At 31.4% G+C, this 27,372-nt stretch overlaps 1 protein-coding gene and 1 non-coding gene across 2 annotated transcripts; both read right to left on the bottom strand.

Annotated features, from left to right (window-relative positions):
• Positions 1–4,209: 4,209 nt before the first annotated feature.
• TRNAE-CUC (transfer RNA glutamic acid (anticodon CUC)) lies at positions 4,210–4,282 on the bottom strand. The gene has a single exon. It is a non-coding gene; the product is annotated as a tRNA-Glu (tRNA).
• A 453-nt stretch (positions 4,283–4,735) lies between these two features.
• LOC130966593 (mannan endo-1,4-beta-mannosidase 2-like) lies at positions 4,736–8,680 on the bottom strand. Its single transcript, XM_057891405.1, has 5 exons — positions 7,703–8,680; positions 6,499–6,696; positions 5,885–6,007; positions 5,586–5,797; positions 4,736–5,325 (listed from the first exon to the last, which is right to left on the bottom strand). The coding sequence occupies exons 1-5, from the start codon at positions 8,057–8,059 to the stop codon at positions 4,932–4,934; spliced, it is 1,284 nt and encodes a 427-aa protein (XP_057747388.1). The 5' UTR covers positions 8,060–8,680; the 3' UTR covers positions 4,736–4,931.
• Positions 8,681–27,372: the final 18,692 nt, after the last annotated feature.

Consider the following 27,372-nt stretch of genomic DNA (forward strand, 5'->3'; position numbering starts at 1 on the left):
TTAATTGAAATTTAACTAAAGTTAAATCAGACATGATAAAATAATATATTTATGTATAAAATGTATTTAAAAAATTATTTTTTATTTTGTTAATTGATAAGGTTTACCAATTTTCCAAATTTTTATTGGTATCCTGACAACAGGTTTTTACTTTTAATCGAACGCCCAAACCAATTTAGAGGCTATCTATTGGTTAGTTCGGTCGAACTGTCCTGTTGTTGTTCATTTCTTTGAAAAAAGGAACATAAAAAGATAGTTTATTGTAAACTCATACTTAGGTTTGTATATGATATTGTTGATCACAAAGTCATACCCCATAAACCCCCAATGAGAGTGAAGCAATAAAGGGGTGAAATAGCTAGAAGTTGTGACATATAGCAACAGGGTATTTTCTCGAGTCACCTACAATAATAACACCTGCATTTGCAGATGGCAAAGATGAGGTGGAGAAAATCAAGTTTGCAAAGTTGTTGCTGCCTGCCCGAGAAACTTTACAGCGTGTAGGTTGAGTGCGGGAAGGAAGGTGGCCCCCTTAGTAAGAAAAAGTCAAATTTTGAAACACTTGCATTTAAATAGTTTTCAACAAAAGTAACAGACAACAAGAATACTATTACATCTTATCATATATATAGATCAAACAATACTACTTACTACTATTGTATCCTATCATGTATCATGTCTGTAATAAATTTATTTATGCTCATCCTTTTTTTACCATCTCATTTAGTACCTTCAACAGAAGAAACTTGCATTTTTAAATTCCAGCATGATAAGATAGCTATTCTGATTTCAACGCAATATGAACACTATGGAGTATCCACAAGAAGATCACAACATGCCAAAGAATATATTCGACTATTGATCTTACATTTGTCCTACTATTAATTCATCAAATGCTCATCTTCTCTCCCTGTTCACGGGCAATGGAAGCCGAGAGAATTCGAAGATCACGATTCAAGACTGTCAATGCTGATTCACATTCAGAAATTATTCTTGTTACAGAAGAGGGCTCTTCAGATGTCTCAGAAGATCCGAAGGCAAGAGCTGCATGCGAGTCTCTCAGATTCCCTAAGTTGGAGAAAAACTGTTACAAATAAAAAGGATGTAAATATGATATATGCAAAGTCATTGAAAATATCATTCAAAAGATATCCTTTTAAATTTCATGTTTTCAAACTTGAAATCCCAGAGCAGTAAATGTGAATTACACTCAGCATGACCATCTTAACATAGAAACAAATGAATCCATTTATCAGGATAATCAGTTTAAAGCACTGATGGTGTTCCATATTTGAATGAGAATTCTTTGTTTCCCATCAACTGAATTTGTATCATGTCAATTGATTGTTTGTGGCTCTTTCTGCCTTCAGCACTTAGCTCAAAATAACTCACTCCCAAAATCAAGACAAGAAACATGATGTTAGCTGAAATACAGTTAAGACATCATAGGATAATCAGAAGAATTAAAATTCACACTACACTCTATCTACCTACTCTTAAGAAAAGAATAGTTAATACTTCAATAGGTATCCCATAAACACTAGATAGAATTCGATGTGAACAAAGACAATAACAGAAACTAATCGAAAAATGAAATTTCTACCAAAAAAAACTAAAAGAAGGTATGTGTAAATGAAGAGATAAGGAATAAAGGATAAGAAGAAAAAATAAGGAACAGAATAATTAAGTTATCTTTAAGCAATGAATACAATGGAAAAAAGAAATATAGAAATAACAGAACATTATAACTACCAAAAACTCCAAAAGTTTCTTATAACAACAAAAATAAAGGAATTTAAAAGCAACACATTAGCATGCATCCAGCAGAGCTTTTTATAGCTACATATATAAATACAGAACATCAAAATGACTAACCTGAATGGCTTCCGTATGTACAGTAGTCGTAATACCCAAAAACTTAATTTCTGCCAAATCTGCAAATCATAAGAACCAAAATTCTGAAAGAAGACACAACCAGAAGAAGCAAGGAAGACAAATTTGTTCAAAATAATAATTCAATAAAAACAAATGTGTGCGTAAGACAGAAATGAAGTAGAGCAAGTGACAAGCAAACAACCACTGAATAATCAAATAAAAAAATGACTACCACTAAATGTAGAAGTAAAGAGTTCCTGATCTGCATGAAATTGACACAAGGAAAATCATTAACAGGATACTCAGAGAATACAGTTGATAATTAGATTGGCTTTGAACAAATGTTATAAGAAACCAATCAGCTCCAAACTTGGACATACCACAGATTTATATAGTAAATAACGCTTTACATAGGCTAAAGCATGTTAACATTATTAACACTGTGAAAGAGGACTTAGCTAAGGCTACGCAAGGATTGGAAGGTTTTGATAGGGTGGAAAATTGGTGGCAACTGGCACATCGTTTTCATTGTATATATGTGAAATTGTGGATCATGAAAATTGTTCCTCTTTGGCCATTCTGGGTTGCACTAATTTCATGAACAGGGAACACACTCAACAAAAGGGAACTGGTAGTGGTAGAGCAAGGCATGGTAGTGAAGCATTTCTAGTCTTTTGAACTCTCTTTATTCTTCTATTCTCCACTATTTTTTTCTCCGTTCCACTCCCGTTATTTCTATCTTGGGAAGTTAAAATTAAATAACTTAATGGATTGCAACAGTTTAGGGGAGGTGCAATTAAGCATGATCCTAAGATTGCACAGTGAAGGAAAGGCAAGTCGTTTCTTAACCTCCATGTACATTAACTTGCTAGCCTATAACTGAATCATTATGCGGTGTGTTTCATGTCTATGGATCAGATGTAGAAGTATCCTTTGCTTATGGATAATATAATATGTTTATGCAGGGCTTGAATGTGTACAGCATTTTGCTGCATGACGCATTCGTAATGTCCCGACATGCTGTGAATTGTATCGTTCAGCATATGCACACTCCAATAAATGAATAACAACATAGAGATCCAGAATATTTTATGTAGCTTCTATTAAAATAATATAATCTAGGCAAGTTAGACCTTTTGTACCTTTACTGAGAGTTGGAATGTGAAGAACTTGATGAGCAAATTTTGAGAATAAACTATCAATTTGGCCCTAACCAACCGTATTTTAATGTTTATTATTTATATATTTAAAAATTATATTTGAAATTATTTATTTAATTTTATAATAAATAATATTTTTAAATTTAAATAATTTATTAATTAGTTTGTATTTATTATACTATATATTTAATAATTTATAAAAAATAATATTAATATAATAAATAAAAAAATAATTTAAAAAAGATATTATTTAAAAATAAGAACAAATAAACCTCTAATCAATTTAAATTTAGAGACAATTAGATTTTTGCCTATTTTTGAACCTGACACGTCAGTATTTTTCGTTTAGAATTGACGGAGAAACAGTCACAGAGGCGTTGTGTCACGAAATAAAGGACAAGAATCGAAATGGATCGTTTTTTTTAGGAGTCGCATCGTCATTCTAAAAAGTAAAAAAATAAAAAATAATAATTTTTGAAAAATCACAAAATAGCCTAGACAATTTTTAAATATATAAGAACATTTGCAAATCGCTTTCACTGTTCTTTCTTTTCAAAAATTGCTTTCTCTATAATTATTATTATTTGTAGGAGACATCAGACATCATAACCTCAATTTTCAGGAACACATGATTTCTTTCTTTCTTTCTTTCTATTTTATTTATGTTTTATCATAATTCTTGGCGCATGTCCTTTTTTTAAATATATAAGAACATTTGCAAATCGCTTTCACCATTTTTTCTTTTCAAAAATTGCTTTTTCATATTCTAAAAACTACCGAAAAATGACCAATTTTTTAAATTTACACGTAAATCTCCAATATCAATTTATTTGCCAATATCTACGTCCTTATTATATAATAGGCATAGATATAAATATAGATGATAATTATTATTATTTGTAGGAGACATCAGACATCAGACATCAATACATCATAACCTCAATTTTCAGGGAGCACATGATTTCTTTCTTTCTTTCTATTTTATTTATGTTTTATCATAATTCTTGGCACATGTCCTTTTTTTTTTGGGTCAGAGGAACAAGTCCTGGTTTTGTCATATGTTTTCTATATTCTCACTGGGTATTATGTTATTGTTGTAAGGGCCCAAGAAGCGAACGGCCCAAGCCAAGGAAAGCCAAGACAAAAAAAAAAGAGAAAATAAAGTAAAAGAGTTTTCCGTTGCCGGGACTTGAACCCGGGTCTCTCGGGTGAGAGCCGAGTATCCTAACCACCTAGACTACAACGGATTGTTAGCTTAAAGTTTGCAATAAAATAATAAAAACCAAAACTCTTCTACGTTCTCATACAACTTCGGGAACTTTTTTTTTTTTTTTTGGTATAACTTGGGGAATTTTAACCAATTAGAGGTTGTTAAATTTGACGATAAGTTTTGCACCAATTGCTTGAAGAAGATGCTGGAGATAGAAAAGGACTAAGGTGGAGTAAAGAAATGAGAAAATATTGTCAGTAAATGATAGAATGAATAAAATAATACTAATCAACCAAGGTGTGGTTTTCTGTGTGTTGGTTTGGTAGTTGCATTTTTTCATGTGCTCACCAAGACAACTGCTACTCTGCTAGCATCATGAGTGGTCCTCAAATTCAAAGTTGTTGATGGTGGTTGAGATTTCATGTGGATTATATGCAAACCTATCCATAATATTTAATGAATCTAACAAACAAATAGTAGCTATAAGAAGGCAAACTAGCAATGATTTAAGAAAAAATTGCATGCTTTAAAGTAACATTGTTATTAGTATATAATCTATGCTACAACATTATATACTCTATTAATAACTCAAACACTGGTGATGCAAAGTAAGGAATATTATACAACACCAGCCATTTGAACCCATTTACTAGTCCTTTTTTTTTTTTCTTTCCTCACAAATTTTGTTAACAAAATTCTTTGAAGCTCATGTCCCTTTGAGTCCATCCGTTGAGTTTGGCCAATCTGCAGGCTTGTTCGACGAAAAGCGAATATGTCGACGACCTCTCCCATGGGACCATCCCAAAATCGTCAAGGAACTCGGTCATTCCTCCGGCTAAGAATTGCCAGACTAGGGCGCCGGCTCCTGACCTTCTTTTCTTAGCAGATTTGTAGATAATGTTTAAAATCACTCTGTACATGTTTTCTCGGTTAGAGAGCGAGAAGTTCTTGATTGTGTCTGATAATCCATATTCGGAGAACAAGACCGGCTTATTCAAAACCTTGTCTCCATCTTCAATGTGCGAAAGCATCCACTTGGAGACGAATTTCATATAGTCTTCATATACTTCCTCGCGAAACCTATGCAGGAGTATAAAGTAAAATATGATTAAATAAAGGACAAAGTACAAAAGAGAAAGCAAAATCTGAAAAGATGATTTCAGACTTGTAAGGCAGATCTTAAAGAGCATGATGAAATTTCAACCGAATTATTCTAGATAGTAAACCATGTAAAACAGATGATGTTTCACTTTGCAGGTGGAGTTCTTGTGAATTTCTAAATTTTAGTTCCTTGTGCGATGAAGATCTAAAACAATAGATAGAAGTCATCCAATGCATACCAGTGGTCAGGGTATATATGAACAGAGGTGAAATCGACATTCACAGTTTTGGAATTCCTAATAAAATCAGATCCAAGTCTGGATGCCCAGGCCTCAGGGTTGACCGTCAAACGCTTCGGGTCATTAGGACCATAAAAGCCTTCAAGACCAACAGTCACAAGATGGTTCTTGTCGATCACTTTGACAAAAGCTGACATTTCTTCTATCCAATCCTGCAAATAAACTCCCATTAAGTACATTGAATACTCGGAATATACAAAAGAAGCAGTAACATCACCATATTTGAATACAGGACTTACTTGGAGAGTGTCTCCAGAAGGATCAGTCATGCACCTAGGTTCGTTAATTAACTCCCAACCAAAAATGATGGGGTCATTTCTATATTCGATTCCAGTAATAGTATTTTTCCTTGTCAGAATAGTCTGCGGAAAATTAAACAGCTAAATTATCTAACAATAGTTGCTGCTAAATTGAAAATTTGAAATGTCATAAAAAATAAAGACGGAGGTTTAACCATGCAAAGATATAGTCAGTAAGCAAAAGTTTCACATATTGAAATTTATTCTCTAATTATTGAAATTTCATTTTTCGATAGAGCCTAATGGTGCTGTTTGTGTCAGGATCATGGTATCATGTCTATCATTCCATATGTTTCAAATGTAGTATGCAAAAGGAAACAAAGATACTAAATGAAGCTTCAGAATTAAGGTTTACACATTTTAAGAAAAGAAAAGTTTTGCATTAGATCATCTTGCTCTTTGTTTCTAAACAAAGCTAAACTGATAAATGATGATTCAATCTGTTAAAACATTAAAAGATTTAGCTGAATGGCTCATCAATATCCCATCCAGGATAATTTTAGTAAGAGAAAGAAGGGAAAAAGTACTGAGAAGCTGCAATTGACCTATCATACCTTTATGTAATTCTTGAAATAACTACGAATTGATGGATCATAGAAAAAAGAATCATTAGATGAGCTTAGTCCGACCCCTTCTTGCCATGCCCATTCAACATATTGAGTCTTCCCACCATATGCGTGCAAGTTATTCACTAAGCTTAGGAGCAGCCTAACTCCATGGCGCCTTGCTTCTGCTATAACGTAATCCAAAGCCTGTCACCCAATCAAAAGCTCAGAAAAGTTTTCATCGTTCACCAGCCAATGCTAATTAATAAAGTAACTAGTTCACTTCATGGGACTGTCCAAAAGGATTATCATCAATCAGTAATTCGACATAAAGCTGTTTTTAATTCTATCAAGCATGATCAGAGTTCAGAGGGATAGATACAGCAAGATGCAAATTTCCAAGACAACCCTCGTAAACTTCTACAAGAATATATTTCAAAAAGCATGTAATAAAAGTTTCAAAAACTTAACAATCACACATAAACTTTTCAATTAATAACATAAAGGCGATCTTCACCTTAGACTATTGATTGAACCAAGAGAGAGGGACCACTTGTATCCTACACTAAGGGTCCATTTCGTAATTGTTTTATGATAGAAGTGCAAACACACTTGGAAACACTTATTTTCTGGAGAAGAAAACAGATACATGTATCTATGTCTAGGGATCTATCCACCCAAAAACTAGAGACAATGGGATAGGACATAGACACCTCGCAAACACAAGTTACACATCATCATACCGAAGAACAATGGTATACATAGCCTGAAAATTCATCCCAGCACCAACAAACATGCCGCGGCTCGTCATATTTAACCACTATCAGTGTATCCCTGCTCTCTGCCCTAATGAATCTCAGCAATTACACATATCCAAAGCCAGATTTTCCATCAAATTATACAAATCCAATTCTGTAATCCTAGTCCAAACATAAAACCCCAATTTCCAGGGGGGAAAAAATAACAAGTGACTCATAAACCACTCATAAAGAAAACAAAACCAAAATAACTTCGGTATTACCCCCACTACTAGACACTGATCAAAGTCTAACTATGTCGGTATCCTTAATCAACCATAGAAAACCTAAAATTTAAAATATATATATTCCAAAAATAGAAATGATGAATTCTAGAGAGAACTGCATGAAACAAAAAGAGCATTAAAAAGTTAAAAGCCACAACAAGCTAAACCTACTACAAATTGAATGAATACCTTGAAAGCTTGCTCATTGAAGACACCAGGTGAAGTTTGAAGGGCATTGTAGTCACCATCATTGAAAGCCCAAGTTCTGCAGACAGTGAGTCCCATCTTGGCCCCAGCTCTCAGCATCTCACGCACCCTTGGCCTTGAATAATCATCCACAGATTGCACCATTAACCAGTAAGAGTTCCAACCATTGATGTAGAAAGGTTTTCCATCCAACACAAACTGTGTACCGTTTCTACCCACAAAAGACACTTCTGGCCCTTCCTCAAAACCCAACCTCATGTCCCCAAAAGACATGTAAATGAATAGAACCAACGATGCAAAACCGAAAATGGGATAAAATAAACCATTCCCAGCCACCATTGCTTCTCTTATTATTCTGTACAAGATTCTTTTTTCCTTTGTGAAAACTAATGAAATTCAACGGCTTGAAGAGATCCCCAGATACCCTTTTAGCTCTATATTAAAAGGGTCACTCTTTTTTTTTTTTTTGTATACCAAAGATGAAGAATATCTGAACCTCACTCACCTTTCAAGCCCAGATGTGAATTTGAATGTGAATTTGAATGTGAGTGTTCTTAGAATGCTTAGATCTCTCTCTTTCTCTTTGGGAAGATCATTAATGGCAATCAAAGGCGTGAACTTGAACAATCTGAGTGCATAAAGATTGAAACTTTGATGAAGGTTGGTGCAAGTAACTAAGGAGATTTTATAGGGTAAGTGCTTTGTGTAGCTGTTCATGAAAATGGGGAATGCTTGTTGCTTACAAGGTTCAAAACCCCCCACATGAAAACTGAAAAAGACTCACATGCTTTTCTCTTATACAGAACAGTAAAAGTAAAAAAAAAATGGAAAATTAATAGGGTTTGTGTGACTAGGGTTGAGGACAAAAGAAGGAAAAAAAGGGGAGAAAAGTGAAGAAGAAGATGGTGAGTGTGTGTGTGGTGGGGTGAGATGTTTGTATCGGAATATCAATTAGATCTGGCAAGTGTGGAAACCTTTGTTCAGTTCTAATATTTTAAGGAACTTGTCTTTAATTTTCAATAAACTCTTGTCTGTGGGCCTTGATTTATTGAACAGTCCTATTCATGTTCTACCAAATCAACTAAAAGGTATAGAGAGAAAAAAATAATAATAATTGAATTTTTTATTTTAATACATATTGTGGGTATAATTTAAAACATGTTGTGTGCTTGATAATGCAAAAGATTAGATGCTTGTATTTATAAAACTTCTAAGACAAAATATATATATTAGTACAAAATTAGGAAAATTAATAACTAAATTATTTATTGATTATGCAAAATAAATGCAATTGTAATACATTATTAATAGTTATCTTATGTATTGAGAAGTAGATTCTCTCAATATATTTTTTTAATTATTTGATAAAATATTATGTTTATCATTTAATAATTTTTTCACATTTTTTTAATTTTACTTAAAAATATAAAATAAAATATCACACTTTTTTAAATAATTAAAAAAATATCACCAAAAATATAATTGAAAAAAATTGAAAAAATGTATTCCCGTGTAATTTCTAATAAGAGTTTAGTATATGGTTGTTGCAAATGAAACAATAAACTGACAAAATATTTATATCAAATTGTTTGAGATGTTCAAGTAAAATATTGAGTTTGTTGGATTTTATGAAACAAAAATTTAAAATTGTTCTAAAAGTTATCCTACGGTAACTTGAGTGCAAACTAGATTAATCATTTAGGCAAAGTATTTGATGGAGCTGGTCATGACAACTCCATCTGATGGAACTGCAAAAAATAATTATAAAATTATCTCAATTTATTTTGTTGTATTTATTAATAAGCAACAATTTTTTTAAAATTAATTTTTAACCACAAAAAAAAAATGGTCCACAGTGTCTAGTAGAAATTTTTCTACTATGGAATTATCATTCAAATCTAATTCTTTCAAATTTTGAAAATAGATTCCCCACAAAGAAAAAGACCATTGAGAATGTTACCATTGAAGTTCAAAAAATGTAGGGTGTTAACAATAGAGAAGGCATTTTCAGAAGAAAGAAAGAAATTATCGTAAAATTCGTTGCACTTAAATCAATGTGTTTTGTACTGTAAAAGACAGCAAAAACGTCAACAACGTTTGTCCAAAATTCAATAGATTATAAATGGCGAATCTTGAGTTGCTAAAAATTTTGGAAGATGCTTAGAAAATCACTCTGAAGCAGTTAAAGGAGAGGTTAAGGTGGGCGAGACACCATATATCGTTGATCTGCGCAGAAATAGATAGTAGAAAGCATTTTGTGTGAGAGGTTGAGGTTATGGAGCGAAGTGAGGGTGAAGAGGGAGGGAGGTCGTCAACCAGTGAAACAGGGATGGCGCATTTTAAGGTCAGTAAGAGTAAAACTTGATCTGTCACTGAAGGAGAGGTGATCGAAGACGATGGCAGTTACATTTCTAAAGACTTTATCGTAGATGAGGGTGGTTGAAGAAGTTGGCAAAGGCAATGGCGACTGTGTAGTTCCAAGGCAATTTGTGGTTCCTAAAAATATTGTTGCTATTCATTGTAAATACAGTAAAATAAATTGGGGCAATTCTTTAAATATTTTGGGTAGCTCCATCAAATGGAGCTAGAAGTGTGCATGGTCCAGTCCGACCCGAAGACTCGACTCGGTCCCGAATATTTTAGGAACTAATTTGGTGTGATTTCACCGGATTTAGGGTTGGGTAAGAATCTCAAAAATAGACTCGGTCATTATTTCAGGTCGAGTCTAGGTCATAGCTCGGGTTGCCCGAATCCGTCCCGGTAGCCCGGTCATCCTACACAATTAATATTGTGTTATTAGTGATGGATGATGGCTATTCTTATGTGGAATTTAAGTATTTTAAACCTTAATATTTTGTGTTATTAGTCATTATAAGACTATAAGTTAATGTTTTATGTTTAAAATGCATAAGACTTTAGACTAATGCATAATATTGTGTTATTTATATTGATTTAAGTATTTGGTGTTATTAGACAATATTAGTATTAATTGTGGTTATGCTTTAATTTTAGAGAATGGTTAGTTCTTGTTATATTTTTCTAAGTGAATTTTACCATGTAATAGTTGGAGTCTTAGAAAATTGGATATTTTCACATACTAGCTTATAAGAAGATATCAAGGTAATGCAATGTTAACGATCCAATTTTTACCTAATTTTTATTTAATATAATCGTGGCCCAAAATGTCAGGTTTCATCAGGTTTAGAACCGAATTCAAGTTTACCAAATAATCTCAGTATATATTTCAGATCAAATCTGACATAAAATCTGATTTTATCCCGCATATAAACAACCCTAAATGAAGCTATTATGGACAACTCCATCAAATACTTTGCCAATCATCTAAATAAGTCTCCGATACAAAAATTTTACAATAAATTAATAAGTATTTTCATAGTGGCAAACTTTAATAAATATAATTGAATCATAGTATCCTCTAAATTTTTATGCAAAAAATCTATCAATTATTATATATTATATATTATAACAGATAAAAGCAGTCAAGTTCACAGCTTAGTTTCGGGGATAATTTTTCTGCATTTCATTTTAATTGAATAAAATAAATAAAGTATAAGAGAGAAGAAAATGAAATTAAAATTACTTATCAGTATATAGGCTAGGTATGTGCATATATAACAGGTCCAGATTCCCCCACCAATTACAAAAGTGATATGATATATAATTATATATTCTGCAGTTTACGAATGTTGGCATATTTGATATTTCACGTGGAAGCCACAACTAGCATGAGATTTTTTATTTTTGCTTTTATTTTTTTGAAAAATAGAATGCATTTTGGTGATTTGTTTATAAAAATAATAGTCTTTGCTTATAGAAAGAGATCAGAATCAATATATTAATTCGGTGGATCTCAGTGTAGGTTTTATAATTAGAATAATTATAATTAATTATATATTCTAGCATTCGAGATAATCAATCTACTCGAATTCTAAGGTCAATACATCTTAATCATGGTTACCTTTAGACTTAGTAGTTCAAATTATAATTTCTGTGAACCTGTTCCAATTCATCTAATTTGTAATGATTAACATTAACCCTTTTTGTGAGCGTCAAAGGCACAAACAAATATTTTCATCACGCTTTGAATTTGATTTATACACGCAATCAATTGTTCTTCTATTATGTAGCTATGTCACTTCAGGGGAGAAAAAAATGCAAGCAAACAATGAGTATAAAATGAACAACATAACCATGGTTAGAGATTATAATATACGATCAAATACTTGAGCAGTTGAGCGCATTGCTTTTTTTTTTTAATTTTAAACATAGTTATTTTAAAAGATAACGAAATTTTTAATAATTTTTTTTATTTTTAAATTTTATTTTTATAAGGTTGATTAGTCTTTTTATTAATATTTTTTTGTATTAATAGAATAAACCTTCATAACATTTTAAATTATTGATTTATTTATTAAAAATAATTAGAATTGACAAATTTTTTAAAAAAATCTCATTGTCTTTTAAGAATAATTGTTAGTTTTTTTGTAATAATTTTTTTTAAATAAATTGATTAAATTTGTTATAAAATTAAAAAATATTAGTAATTTTTAAATTATTTTTATTTATAAAAATTAAATAGAAGATATATTAATAATTAACGAATCACATAAACATGTTCTGGAGAAAAATCATTGTCAGAAGGGTTAATCAGTCTCACAAAATTAATTACCAGAAGCCAAAATGATTTTTTTTTGGTAGACATCATAGTTTTTCAAAAAAATTATTAGAGACCGAAATGGATATTCACTTTTTTATCGTAGGTTTAATTTCGGTATTTGGTTTAAAGTAGTATTTGTTAGGAAAAAATTGACAAATATACACAAAAAATTATACGATAGATAAAATTACACACAAATTATTTAATGAATCAAGTGTATACATAAATTCTATATTTTGTTGGCCACATCTACTATTCCGTCAATAAAAATATGTTTCTATTAGCAAAATTACATATGTGTCACGTTTTTTTCTAACCTAATACTGTGCAATGAGTAATGTTACTATATTTTTTGGTGACTCGAGTAATGTTACTATTTAGTAATCAGGTGAATATTTGATTAATATTTTAAATTAAAATTGAAATTAAAAATTCTTTTACTTTCATCCTCCCTTCCTCATTCCATAATCGAAAATTGGGAAAAGATTGTGGAACCTAAGGAAGAAGAAATGGCTACAACTTAATGGAAAAAGAAATTCATATTCTTTAATTGTACTAGTATTTTTAATGGTTCTTCTTCATTATTAAAGAACAAAAAAAAAATATTGACTACAACAATGACAAATGTTTACACAATTTGATGCAGTGATACTAGAATCTAGAACTAAATGGAATCTTAGAAGATTGTTTTTTATGTTTATCATGGGAGGTATGTTGTAGCATTGTGTCGCTGTTGTAATTTGTTTTTGTTCTATGATTAGTCTTTTTTTTCTGCTCCTTTTCTAAATTGCGCAAAGAGTTAAGCATAGATGTGAGAATTTTGTATGTGCTAATGAAATTGGAAATTGTAAAAAAAATTTGGGAGTTCTGTAAAGGAATGAAAAAAAATTATGAAAAAAATTCATGTCTCAAAAAACATAATTTATTATTGATGCACCAAAGAAGGATAAAAATGTATGCAAAAAAAATTGTTATCTACAATTACTCGGCCTAATGAAAATTTAAAGTACACTAAAAAAAAATACAGAATATTTATTTAGGATTAAAATTTTGTACCTTGTTATTACTTATGATAATTATTGAAAAGTAAAGTTTGGAGCAAGGTTTTTTTTTTTTAATTAGAGTTTCACAATTTCTCTAATTTCTGTTCATAGAAAGAGGGAGGGAGGGAAGATGGAGGTAAAAGGATTTTAATTTCAACTTTAATTTAAATATATTAATTAAATAGCTATCTAATTATCAAATAGATATATCACTTATTATATAGTGTTAGGGTGAAAGAAAATATAACATTTATGCAATTCTACTAATGACAACGCATTTTTATTAATAGAATGATAGATGTGACTAATAGAACGTAAAATATATATGTATACTTGACTCGTTAAATGATTCATATATAATTTTATTTATTGTATAATTTTTTATGTGTATATTTGTCCATAATAAAAAATATACAAGTATAGTAAAATCTAAAAGTTAATTAATTTAAAGTTTTATTTATACAAAGATTTAATTTAAACTTTTAGTTTAAAGAAAATAATGTTTAATGAGATAAATAATGCATTGTGCAACAAAATATTATATATATGTTAACAGTGATACTGTATCAATATAATTTATAAAAATGTAATATTAATAATATTAAAAAATTAATTTTGATATATTTTTAATATAAAATAATTTTATATATATTTAATTATATAAAAATACGTTAACAAAAATATATAGTTATATTTTATATTTACGGTATAAATGATTATTTAAAAATATATATAATTAAATAATTGTATAAAATATTTTTTATTAAATTAAACAATTATTTTGAATTAAATCCTATTTATCAACAGTTAGATCGAAATCATATTAGCTTTGATATATAGGTGCGAGACTTATAATAATAATATAATTTCTTCTAAGAGTTGTATATAATTTATGATATTATTCAATTTGTGCCTTTTTTTTTCTCATTACCCAACAAACTCAATAATCAACGACGGGCGCACAGGGATTAGTTGTTAACCGACTGCAATCCAAATCAAAGCAACCAAAATAAGATGGTTGCTTGCATAGTAGATAGAATCTCGATTTAACTCTTAAAATTTTTCGATATTACGATTTTAAATGAGTTTATCGATTTTACAAAATTTATACTAAGTCTGACGATTTTACGATTTAAATCTTGTTAAAATTTTATGTTTTACGTTTTTTATTTACTTTTTCGATTTCACGTAAAATCTCGATTTTCTCTACCTTGGTTCCTTGCCTCATGACCATTATCACTTTTTCTAATTTGATTATTTTAATTAGTTCATTCATTCTTCATATATATGTGTGTGAAAATGAATGAATCTTAATTACACGTCCAAAATTAGAGGTGTTTAAATTTAAACCGATCCAAATTAAATCGTTCATTCAATCTAATTTAAACTAAAAATTGATTAAAAACGCACTAATTTGGTTTTGATTGGATTCTATTTTTTGCAAACCGCTGGATTTGATTGAATTTCGGATCTACTTTTTTTATAACCGATCCAATCCAATCCAAACCGCACAATATACTATAATATTATTATTTTATTATCATATTTACAATTATACTTATAACATGTTTAATTTGTTATATATTTTTCTATTATTCATGTATTATTATTATTTAATAAATATTTTATGTTCAAAATATTATTTATTTATTTATTTTAACTAACCTATAATTTTGTTTCTATTGTTATGTTATCGTTGGCCTTTTAAGATATTGCTAAGACTTGTTATGTCATTGTTGATTATTTAAAATTTGATGTTTAGACTTGTTATATGTATTTAATTTTTTATTTAAAAAATCGCAAATTCAAACCGATCCAAACTGCTTGTAATCGGATCAGATCGGATCGGATTTCCAAAAAAAGTTCATCCAATCCAAACTGCACCGCACATAAATTAAGCGTTTAGATCGGATGACTTTTTCCCTTAAAATCGAACCAAACCGCACCGCAAACACCCCGATCCAAAATTAATTATGTTGTATATATATGATGATGATTAAATAAGTGTTGGAGGTTTAAATTCCATGTTGTGTATGTAGTAATTTATTTGTTAATGGTAAACTCCTAAATAGAGCTCAGTATCACGACAGATTAGTTTTTAACTTATCGAGTTGGAGGATATCTTTGCAGAAAAAGTTTATGTGGAATAAAGAGGATGGCAAGCATGGAATATCGTTGGTGAGGTGGGAAATAGTGTAACCTCTAAAATGATTGAGAAGTTTGGGAGTGGGTGATGCAGTGATTCGAAATACAGTATTATTGTTTAAATGGTGGTAGCCGTTTTCAAAGGAAGAATGCCCACTATGGAAAAAAATTGTGTGCTCTTGTAATGACTTAAATTCTAATGTCCTACTGTCTTGTCAGCTTATACCTAAAATAGGAGGCTCATAGAAGAATATCTGTCAGCTATAGATAAAAGGGTAGTAGGTAAGAGATAAGATGGTTAGTGGGTTGCTGTTGGAGGTAGGAGATGGAAGAAGAATTCGGTTCTCGGAGGATAACTGGTTACCATGTGGTGTGCTGACAGACATCTTTCCAAGTTTCTCAATTTTAAATCAAGTTGGATCTGTCATAGGGGATTGTGGGTTATGGGATGAGTTTGAGTGGATTTGGAATTTTCATTGGAGAATAACTCTATTTCAATAAGAGTTGGAATTAGTTAACCAACTTAAGGGGTTATACAATCTGTCAGATTAATAAATGATAGAGAGGACATGATAGTATGAAAATTTGATAGGTCATGTGTTTATTCTACTAACTCATTTGTATAGGTATTGCAGGCGGAAACACTCCTAGCAGACATTACAAGTTATAGTTTTACTAGTTCTATTTGAAGGGAGCTGGTACTATCAAGAGTTGAGTTATTCACTTGATTTGTGTTAGTTAGAAGAGTCAATACTAAGGACATATTGAGGAGATTTGGTATTATTGATCAAAGTGATAATTTTTGTGTTTTATGTAAAAGAATATACCGAGAATGGTTTTCACTTATTTTTGGGGTGTGAGTTTACTTGGCAGGTGTGGTGTACTTAGTTGGATGCCTATATTAAACTATGGTCAGTTCCAAGAACAATCAAGCAACACTTTGAGAGTTGGACAGGAGCACCTGTAAGTTGGAAGAACGTAATAGGTGATTGATTAGTTCTTTTTCTATCATTCGAAATACATGGTTGGAAAAGAATGGCAAAATTTTCAGGAACTTAGAAGTAGATTTTTCAAAAGTTATCAACAGGTCGATTAGAAGCTACAAAAAGTGAACTGATGTTGATCCTTAGTTGTTAATAACAATGCCAAACATGACTTTAAATTAATTTGTATTTGTTTGACTAATAACTCTATGTACTCTAATTGCTCCACCTCACTGTATTGAACTTTTTGGTTAAAAAAAAGTACCAAAGCATAGAGTAAGTTTTTAATAACCCCGTGTTTCAAAGAATTCAAGAGAAGTATAAAAGACCATGCCAACTCAAATGAAAGTTACTACTAATGTGTGAACATTTATTACATGATGACAATAGATATCTAATATGACGGAGAGTCTCTCATCTCCCATTTTCTTTTCAATAATGCTCTACATCCGTACAAAAAATATATCTAAGTTATCCAAGCATATATTGCTAGACGCGCCCCCCACCCCATTCGTTTGTGATACACGCGCTACATATTAACGTAAACCTCCTCTGCTGCAACCTAAATTTTTGCTCAACGTAAAATTTTTGCTACAACCTAAACCTTCTGCTTTTCTAGTTCTTCTCTGTTCGTGTTCTTCTTTATTGATCTGCATTGCATTCAACGTAATAAGTTTCATTGTTCTTCTTTGCTTGCGTTCATATTCTTTGTTTTCTTCTTTTGATCTGCTTATGTTGCATTTATCTTCTTCTTTTTCTTGTTCGATCTGTACATAGCATTTATCTTCTAAATCGAAACAATGAATGATTTAACTTCAAATATGTTGAATGAGAGCGATTTAGATTATTCTTCTGAAACGAATCAAGCAGACGAGGTTTGGATTATTCAGTTTTTAATCGAATTGAATGGAATGCAATTGCTAATTTGAATTAAATTGAATTGAATGGGCGCAGGTGTTCTGAATTGAATTGAATTGGTAATCTCTAAATTATACACACAGGTGTTTTGAATTTACTTTTATATAATAGATAATATTTTGTTCATTTAGTTGTAACGACCCAATTATTCCCAGTACGTCATGATCATATTGGAAACCGAGTGCTACCAACTTGCTTACCCAAAACTTTAACTATATACTATCAAGCCTGTAATCGAATTAGCACACTATCAACTTTTTGGGAAAACTTTTACTTTATAAAAAGATTTGCGAAGGCAAGAAATTAAACATACAGCAGCCATAATAAGGGATTAAGTAAAACATACACAAGGCTAACATCATATATATACATAACACATGTCATAGGTCCTACATACATAAAAAGGTACTGCCATATGTATCATAAGTTAGCGTACAACCTTTCATATCTTGTTACTATATACATAATTAACGCTCCGAGCCCTGGTCCATATAGGAAGCCCCTAAGTTGGCTCTCGAAGCTAGCTTAGCCAGTATTTACAGCTCCTAATCTCTCGGTGGATCTATTCAAAAGTGAGAGACTAAACCAAAATTTCTACGCTACACTGTAAGCGCCACCCAAAACACGCTACCAACTCTTACTGTCTCTGGTCAATCATTGTAGTCAAAAGATGAGATCTTTGTCACCTTCATATCCTTCGCTTTGTCCTCGTTTATATAGGGGTAGTCTTAACTAGAGTTCTTGTTTCCATCTGAAGGGGAAGAGCAGGGGTAAGAACTAGAGAGTTCTTAGTAGGGTCAGGGTGGTTAGTTAAGTTCGTTTTAATACTACACTCAGTCAGCAGCAACAACCGACAAGAACTAAAGAAAATAAAGAGAAACAAACACAAGAAATATACAATCACAGAAAATAGAATTCATAGAAGATATGCTCAAACAATCATGATGCATGTCTATCCCTAGTGCAGGTAATGAGCTCATATGTCGGTTTCAACGCGCTCCTGACGTAACTCAGCAACCTTTGTCTGAGTTTGGTTTTTAGTGTCATAATCTCTGTAAGCAACCTCTATCTTACAGGTGTGACTCCTTTGAGCCAATGTATGTCAACATAACCTCTGTAAGCAACCTCTGTCTTACAGGTGAGGCTCTCTCTAGCCAATGTATGTAGCGATAACCTCTGTAAGCAAACTCTGTCTTACAGGTGCGACCATCCCTTGGATTGGCCGATGTATCTCTGGAAGCAAATCTCGGTGGACTCGCCACCATATCTCTGCTCGTTTTCAGCAGGTAAACAATTATCTCTGCTTCTCTCCTTTTCTTTTCGTTCTTTTTCTTTTCTTTTCTATTCTCTGCTCTCCTGTGGCAGAGGTTCTTTAGATTCTTTTAATCTTTTGACTCTCTGCTCTCCTGTGGCAGAGGTTCTTTAAATTCTTTTCTTTTCTTTTCTTTTCTCATCATTCTTTTAATTCCTTATTTTTAACATAAAAAACTATCTTCACACTCTATCTTTCCCTAAATATTTTATTAAGAGGGGATCATGAGATCCTTAACTTAGATTTGTCTTCTTAAAACTTTTAGAAAAACTTGTCTGTTTACCACTCTCTGTTTTATTTTTCATAATACATACAATAATATTCTTATAAAATAATATATCTTGATAAATAATAATTTGTAATAATAATTTACTCTAATGTAAATGAGTAATTTTAAACAAATATTTAAAATAATATTTATAATACTCTTAAAATTTATTTTATAAAACTTTATTTTCAAATTTTTATTAATTACTTTCTAAACCACGAATTCTTTAATATTTTATTTTTGACTTAAATATTTTATAAAATTATATTTACACCTTCACTTTGTTTCATATTTATATATATAACCCCAAACTTTTATAAAATATCCGTTTTCCGCTGAACTCTTTTTATTACCCAAAATACCCGAAAAACTTATATAATTATAATATTAAACTCAATCTTTTCATAAAAATACAAGTATATCCTCAAAAATAATTCGTCTTGGTTGATTCATCTCTTCATCAAGAGCCGAAACCCTCCTTATTTTTTTAAAAAAATATATATTTAAATCTTAATCCGTTTTTGAGTTTTATGGTTACCAATTTTTCACAGCTTTTAATTTAATTTCTCGAGCATTAAACCTCACCCATTTTATTCAAATACTAACACAATGAAAACCCCAAATCAACCTCATTATCAGAGTTTGGGCAGCACAAACATGACCAAATCACAAGTTTAATCACATATAACAATATATCAATATAATTCAATATAAAGTCAATCAAACTCCATCAATAATCACAACCATTCACTTATCCAATACAAATTTAATTGGTGAGAATTTACCGAAATTCTATCTCCGTACAAAACTAAAATATTCAAAGTTTTGGAAAAGCTTTTTGACCGAACTGCCGAAAAAGAAAACGTTCAGAATCGTCTGTGCCTCCTAGAATTCCAGTTAGCCGAACTCAAGGGGTAGAGGAGCTACGTCACCGTCGACTTCCACCGATCAAAAATGACGTTAACACGTAGAAGAGGAGGATACAAACAGTTTTATCGGAAGGAATGTTAAGATAATGCAATTAATGAAAGGAGACATGTATTATGATTTAAGGACCGTGTGTGGTAAATGAATGATTTGGTGTCACAAATCTTTCTTTTCTTCCTAAGTACAAGTTCGGTTACCATGATGAATTGGAGAAGATATTTATTTGGTATATATATATATAAAAGGTTAAATAAAATGTAATAATAATAATAATAGTAGTATATATAAGGTTAAATATATATAAGTTACTAATATAAATAGCATTAGTAACTTAGAAATTAAAAGATATTTGATAAAATATTAGCATTTTAAATTCACCAATAAATACTGATAATTACTTATATCGGTAAAAAATGGACTTGATAATAATATTAATATTATTATCTAGGATCCATTATAATTAGAGCAAGTAAAATAAATAAATAAGATAATAATAATAAAATTATATTACCATCTATTTTACTTCGGAGTTTGAAATCGACTTATCATAATAAAACTAATTGCTTTAAAATATTATTTAAAAAAATCCACATTAGTGCAAAAATTAGAGTTGTTACATTAGTACTATATAATTGTTTCACCATAATAATGTGTTCAGTTCATTCTACAGAAAACTGTTTGAATTTAATTTTATATAATGGATAATATTCCGTTCATTTAGTACTATACAATTATTTCACCATAATAACGTGTTCGGTTCATTATGCAGAAAGCTGTTTAAATTTGAATTTATAATGGATAATGTTCCATTCATTTAATACTATACAATTGTTTCACCATAATGACATGTTCGGTTCATTATATAGAAAGCTGTTTGAATTTGAATTTATATAATGGATAATATTCCATTCATTTAGTACTATACAATTGTTTCACCATAATAACATATTCGGTTCATTCCGCAGAGCAGGTGTATTGTGGATGAACAATTTGTCCCAAAAGTTGGGATGATTTTTGTAACACCCTACCACACAGGGCCTTACGCTTAAGTCGTAAAGCAGAGGTGGCAAGGTATTACGACCTCTAAAAGAAAATGATATCTACATAGATATAGTTGGGTGAAATCATATTTAGGAGCCTTGAAGAACAAGCTAAACAAATTGATAAATAGAAATTCGTGACACACTCGCATGGATATTCGTAAAACGGACAGGTAAAATCGAAATATAACTGAACACATATATATACATATCAGAGTTCCAAAACTCAGATAGCAAGCTCCAGACTCGACCTGCGAAGCTAAGGCCGACCAGAGTATATAATTATGTATATGTACAACCCAAAATAAAACTCAAACCACAAAATAAACCCCTGTATCTCCAAGTCGACCTCTAGGAGGGACAAAACACAAAATATACATGCGGAGATTCTATAAACATATATACATAGCCTAAAACAAAATATGACAGTCCAAAAGACAGTTCTTCGCTCGTAAGGAAGATACCCAAATGCTCAACGAGGTGTCTCTCAACCTGCATCTGAAAAACAACAACATAGTATGGGATGAGAACCGGAGGTTCTCAGTATGGTAAAGGTGCCCGCATAGTTAATATAAAAGGTATCGGGAAAGCCAGAGGCATTCCTAGAACTTCGACACTCAGATTTCAACCTAAGAATTCAACTAAACCAGAAATTAGGTAAGTTGTCTAAGGTATTCTAATTCTGAATCTAACTTTAACCTAATAATTCACGTTCTGTCTCCTCTAATCCTCCGAATCACTGGTGGAACAACCCTCTCTCCTCACACCTTCGTCAAGAGGAATTTCTAAGAAAACATACACATACAGCTCAAACAAGGAAAACACAGATAGAGAAGCATTTATAGCAAGTAGAACAAGTAGTGGATAAGCAGAATTAAACAGTTAAGCAAACCAAAACAATGCAAACTCAAGCAAACAAACAAATGCATATGATGTATGCCTGTCCTATGGCTGATGAGTCTCATCTTTCGGTTATGCAGCCAACTCGACAAGTCCTGGTAGTTAACCATTGGACAGTCCCTCTGTGCACGCATCCCCAAACTCAATAATATTCCATGGAGTCAAACTCCAAGCTCAAATATAATATTCCATGGAGTCACACTCCAAGCTCAATAGTATAATATTCCATGGAGTTAAACTCCAAGCTCAATAATATAGTATTCCATGGAGTTAAACTCCAAGCTCAATAATATTCAATATTCATATTTATATGCATGCCCATGGGGGAATCCGAGGAGTTAAAGTGCCCGGTCACATCTTGCGACAGAGGGTCAACAAATAGTCTCAAATACACAAACCACATAATAATCTCTTTCTTTTTAAAAGACCACCTCAAATCAAACTCCAATTCTTAAAGAAATTTTGGCATTATCTCCTCTAAGACTCAAATTTCTGCCACCCTTCAAGGGTCCCAACTATCAAACCAAACACCTCTCAGTCACTCAAATCATTTCCAGTAACAAATTATTTCATAATCAAATAAATACCAATATTAAATCTTTTTCCAAACCGACCAACTTCAACAGCAAATTATTGACAACAGCTAAACCTCACATTTTATACCATATACACAATCCATCAATTATACATTCAGTTCATTCCTATCTTAAGGTCTTCTAGCCTAAGTTTTCACGTGACATTAAACATTAACTACGAGAAACCAAAACCATACCTTCGTACGGAATCAAAATATTCAAAGCTCCGGAGAAACTTTCTGACTGAGCTATCGAAGAAGAAAATGTCCAGAATCGTCTATGCCTCCTAAAACTCCCGTTGGCCAAACTCAAAAGAAAGAGGAGTTACGTCACTATCAATTTTCACTAATCAAAAATGGTGCCAACGTGTAGAGGAAGAGGTTACGAATACTCTTACCGAATTAGATTTTTTATTGGAGTTACGGATTGCAAGAAATTGAAGCCGGAGGTTCAGAAGGATTTACGTTCTCTCTCGGTCTTCTCTCTCCGTTTTCTTTCTGTTCTTTCCTCTCGCATACGTTAATGATATATATATATATATATATATATATATATATATATATATATATATATATATATATGTATGATTAGTACGCCGCCTTAGCTTCCTTTATATTATATATACACTTTATGAAAGGGAATTATAATAATAAATTATACTTATATAGAAGGAAGCTAAGAATGAATTATAATAGCATAATATTATATTACAAAGCTTAATATTATATGTATACGTATACATAACGATAATGATAAATTTTAGTATATATATATATATATATATATATATATATATATATATAATGATTGAAGTATTAGGTTAAATAGTGAATAATAATAATAATAATAATACAGGAACAAACTTTAGTGAATAATAATAAGGTATATTATATATATATAAACGAAAGCATAGGTAATCAAAATAGGAAAGTCAGATGATAATAATAATAATAATAATAATAATAATAATAATAATAATAATAATAATAATAATAATAATAATAATAATAATAATAATAATAATAATAATAATAATAATAATAATAATAATAATAACATGAATTTGATTAAATTAAAATTATTAGTTCAATTTCTGATAATTGAATAATTTTTCTAAAAATAAGAAAATTCTAATTTTATAAAATAAATTATAACTTATTTATATTTATATTTTTAAAACTGAGGGTCACTACAATTTTCAAGACACTAGAAGAAGCTGGAAAGTTCTATAAAAATTATTCCTAACTTGCCGGATTTTCTACCAAAATAAGGAACATGACTCAAAAGGGAGACGAGATTAAGAATCAACTAATCGTATGCAGCAGAGAGGGGAGGTAGAAATCCAAGATATCTCTAACTCTGAAGACAAATTCCTCAGCCGGCATAAACTATCTAGCCTGGATCTACGTACACATACTGAAGGACGTCGGTCTGTGAAAAATTTTCAAAATTGTTCTGAATCATTCATACCCCTGCTGCCCAAACTGGGCAGAGATGCTCAAATAACATAAGGAGCTAAGCTTGTTTGTGCATCGCACCATCGAAACCAACAAAGAAGCCAGAATCAGACCAAGCAAAACTTACCAATCATTCGTAGCAGTAGCCGGCAATCACTGGGAACTAAGTTTTATAGAAAAAGATGTGAGAAATTACATCACAAGGGAAGTCTGGAATGTTTCCAAACAAGACAATGCCAAAGAATTCGGAAAGTACCTATTAAGAATGAGAGAGAAGATCCAAAATTTATTTTTCGAGCTCAACCTCGAAGGTGATCACTCCATTAAAAATGCATTTTGGGCCGACACAAGAAGCAGGGCTGCATGCGAGTATTTCAGATTTTCAGAGACATGTTTTCATTCGACACCACCTACAACACAAATAGGTATTCAGTTCACCCAAATTAAATCTTTACGTTCACCAAATCTACACATTTCGGTTAATCACTTTCTGAATAAAATGTGATAAATATTCAATCATCAAGAAAAGGACTCAACTGAAGTGAATCAAAATGGGCAACTGCACTGAACTGAACACCATTCATGTTTTGAATAAAATGTTATACACATTCAATCATAAAAAAAATATCTCTTCATGCAAAAGGACTCAACTAAACACTTAGCAATCAAATGAATGAAAATGACCAACTCCACTAAACTGAACATCATTCACATTTTGAATAAAACGTGATAAACAATCAATCATCAAGAAAAACATTTTTTGCATGCAAAAAGCGTCAACTGAACACACTAACAATCAAGTGAATGAAAATCACCAAGCCCACTGAATAGAACACCATTCATGTTATGAATAAAACGTGATAAACATTCAATCAGCAACAAAAGTTTTTTTACATGGAAAAGGACTCAAGTAAACACACTAACAATTAAGTAAATCAAAATGAACAACTCCACTAAACTAAATGAAAATAAGAACACATTTTCATTCCTATGCCCTAGTTTCGCAAAAAAATTTGATTCAAAATAAGTCGATCTACTAAATGAAGCAACTCAATCCAGCAAACCTAAAATGCAACTAAAAGAAACGCGAGATTGCGAGATTTTAAATGAACAGTAGTTTTTATCATACCTTTTACAGTCTCTATTGCTGTTTTCGTTTGTTTTTTTCTTCGTCCTTTCGAAATCTTCTCATGATTCCTGAGTAAAAGCAGTTTTTGTAGAGAAAACAATCGATCTTTGAGAGATTTTGAGAGAGATTCGAAGTTCTCCAGCAGCGGTTTCAAGGTTGAAGAATAAACGTTTTTTCATAATGAAGCGCGAATGAATGTTAATGTCTCAAGGGTTTGGGGCGCATGTAATACACGCTCATTTAATAGTATTGAATTTTTTTGGTATTGGGCCAGCTTGGATTGACTTGGATACAAAATTATATGGATGTGTAGCATGCCTATTTTCTTTTAATAAATGGTCTCTCATCTCCATCTTATTTTTGTTAGGAATCTCTATTTATTTCTCTTCGTAAAAGAGATGGGTATTCACGAGTATTCTTGAATATTAATTTTTTAAAAAATAAAAAAATACAACTATGAAACAATTCCATTAAATTCATTAAAATGTATCAAACTAAACTCAATTCAAACACATTCAACAAAATAACATAAATATTAAAAAATAGCATTAGTAGGAGATTATTGAATTGAGCATTCTATTTGTGATTGTGCTGTTTGAGTTGGTATTGGTACTTCTAAAACAACATTAACTTCCTGTTGAGACTCAACCATTGCCAGCAACACTACCAATGTACCTTGTGTTTCACCTTCACTTGTGAATTGTGAAAGATTCTTGAGCATTAATATTCTCATGGCTAGACATAATAAGAATAGAAATAAAACAAAATAGTTCATACATAAAAAAAAACAACAAACTCAATCATCATTAATAAAATTATAAAATCTATTAACAATAACATAATAATAACCCTTAGAGAGTGAATTTTTAACATTAACTCCAACTACCAACAATACTAAGAAAGTGAAATTTTTACATTAACAACAAGATAATAAGTGCAATAACAATTTCAGGAGAAGAGGAAGATGAACCTGTAAGGTATTCATAGGCGAGAACAGGTTCGACAACCCAAGGGAGACAGGAGACCTTTGGTAAGGTTACGGGAGAGGTTCAGCGACGACGACATGAGACCTTCCGCGATGAAAGGAAATGATGGCGACGACGCGGTTGGAGTTAGCGACGCGAAGCTTGCACGAGAGACCGTGTTTGGAGTCGATATTATTTCAGCGATAGGAGACCTTCAGGCGACAACAAAGCTTGCATGGAAGACGTTCAAACTTCAGCGAGGATGGTGATGACGTGATTGGAGTCGGCGATGGCGTGGTTGTCATCAGCAGCGGAGAGGGGAGGAGAGAGGCCAGAGCGTGGTTGGAGTCATGGAGAAAGAGGGATAAATGAGAGACAGGGAGAGTGTTGTACCAAATGATAGAGAGGACATGATAGTATGAAAATTTGATAGGTCATGCGTTTATTCTACTAACTCATTTGTATAGGTATTGCAGGTAGAAACACTCCTACCAGACATTACACGTTATAGTTTTACTAGTTCTATTTGAAGGGGGTTGGTACTATCAAGAGTTGAGTTATTCACTTGATTTGTGTTAGTTAGAAGAGTCAATACTAAGGACATATTGAGGAGATTTGGTATTATTGATCAAAGTGATAATTTTGTGTTTTATGTAAAAAAATATACTGAGAATGGTTTTCACTTATTTTTGTGGTGTGAGTTTACTTGGCAGGTGTGGTGTACTTAGTTGGATGCCTATATTAAACTATGGTAAGTTCCAAGAACAATCAAGCAACACTTTGAGAGTTGGACAGGAGCACCCGTAAGTTGGAAGAACGTAATAGGTGATTGATTAGTTCTTTTTCTATCATTCGAAATACATGGTTGAAAAAGAATGACAAAATTTTTAGGAACTTAGAAGTAGATTTTTCAAAAGTTATCAACAGGTCGATTAGAAGCTACAAAAAGTGAACTGATATTGATCCTTAGTTGTTAATAACAATGCCAAACATGACTTTAAATTAATTTGTATTTGTTTGACTAATAACTCTATGTACTCTAATTGCTCCACCTCACTGTATTGAACTTTTTGGTTAAAAAAAGTACCAAAGCATAGAGTAAGTTTTTCATAACCCCGTGTTTCAAAGAATTAAAGAGAAGTATAAAAGACCATGCCAACTCAAATGAAAGTTACTACTAATGTGTGAACATTTACTACATAATGACAATAGATATCTAATATGATGGAGAGTCTCTCGTCTCCCATTTTCTTTTCAGTAATGCTCTACATATATACAAAAAATACATCTAAGTTATCCAAGCATATATTGC

This window comes from Arachis stenosperma, chromosome 3 (assembly GCF_014773155.1).
Source record: "Arachis stenosperma cultivar V10309 chromosome 3, arast.V10309.gnm1.PFL2, whole genome shotgun sequence".
NCBI lineage: Eukaryota > Viridiplantae > Streptophyta > Magnoliopsida > Fabales > Fabaceae > Arachis > Arachis stenosperma.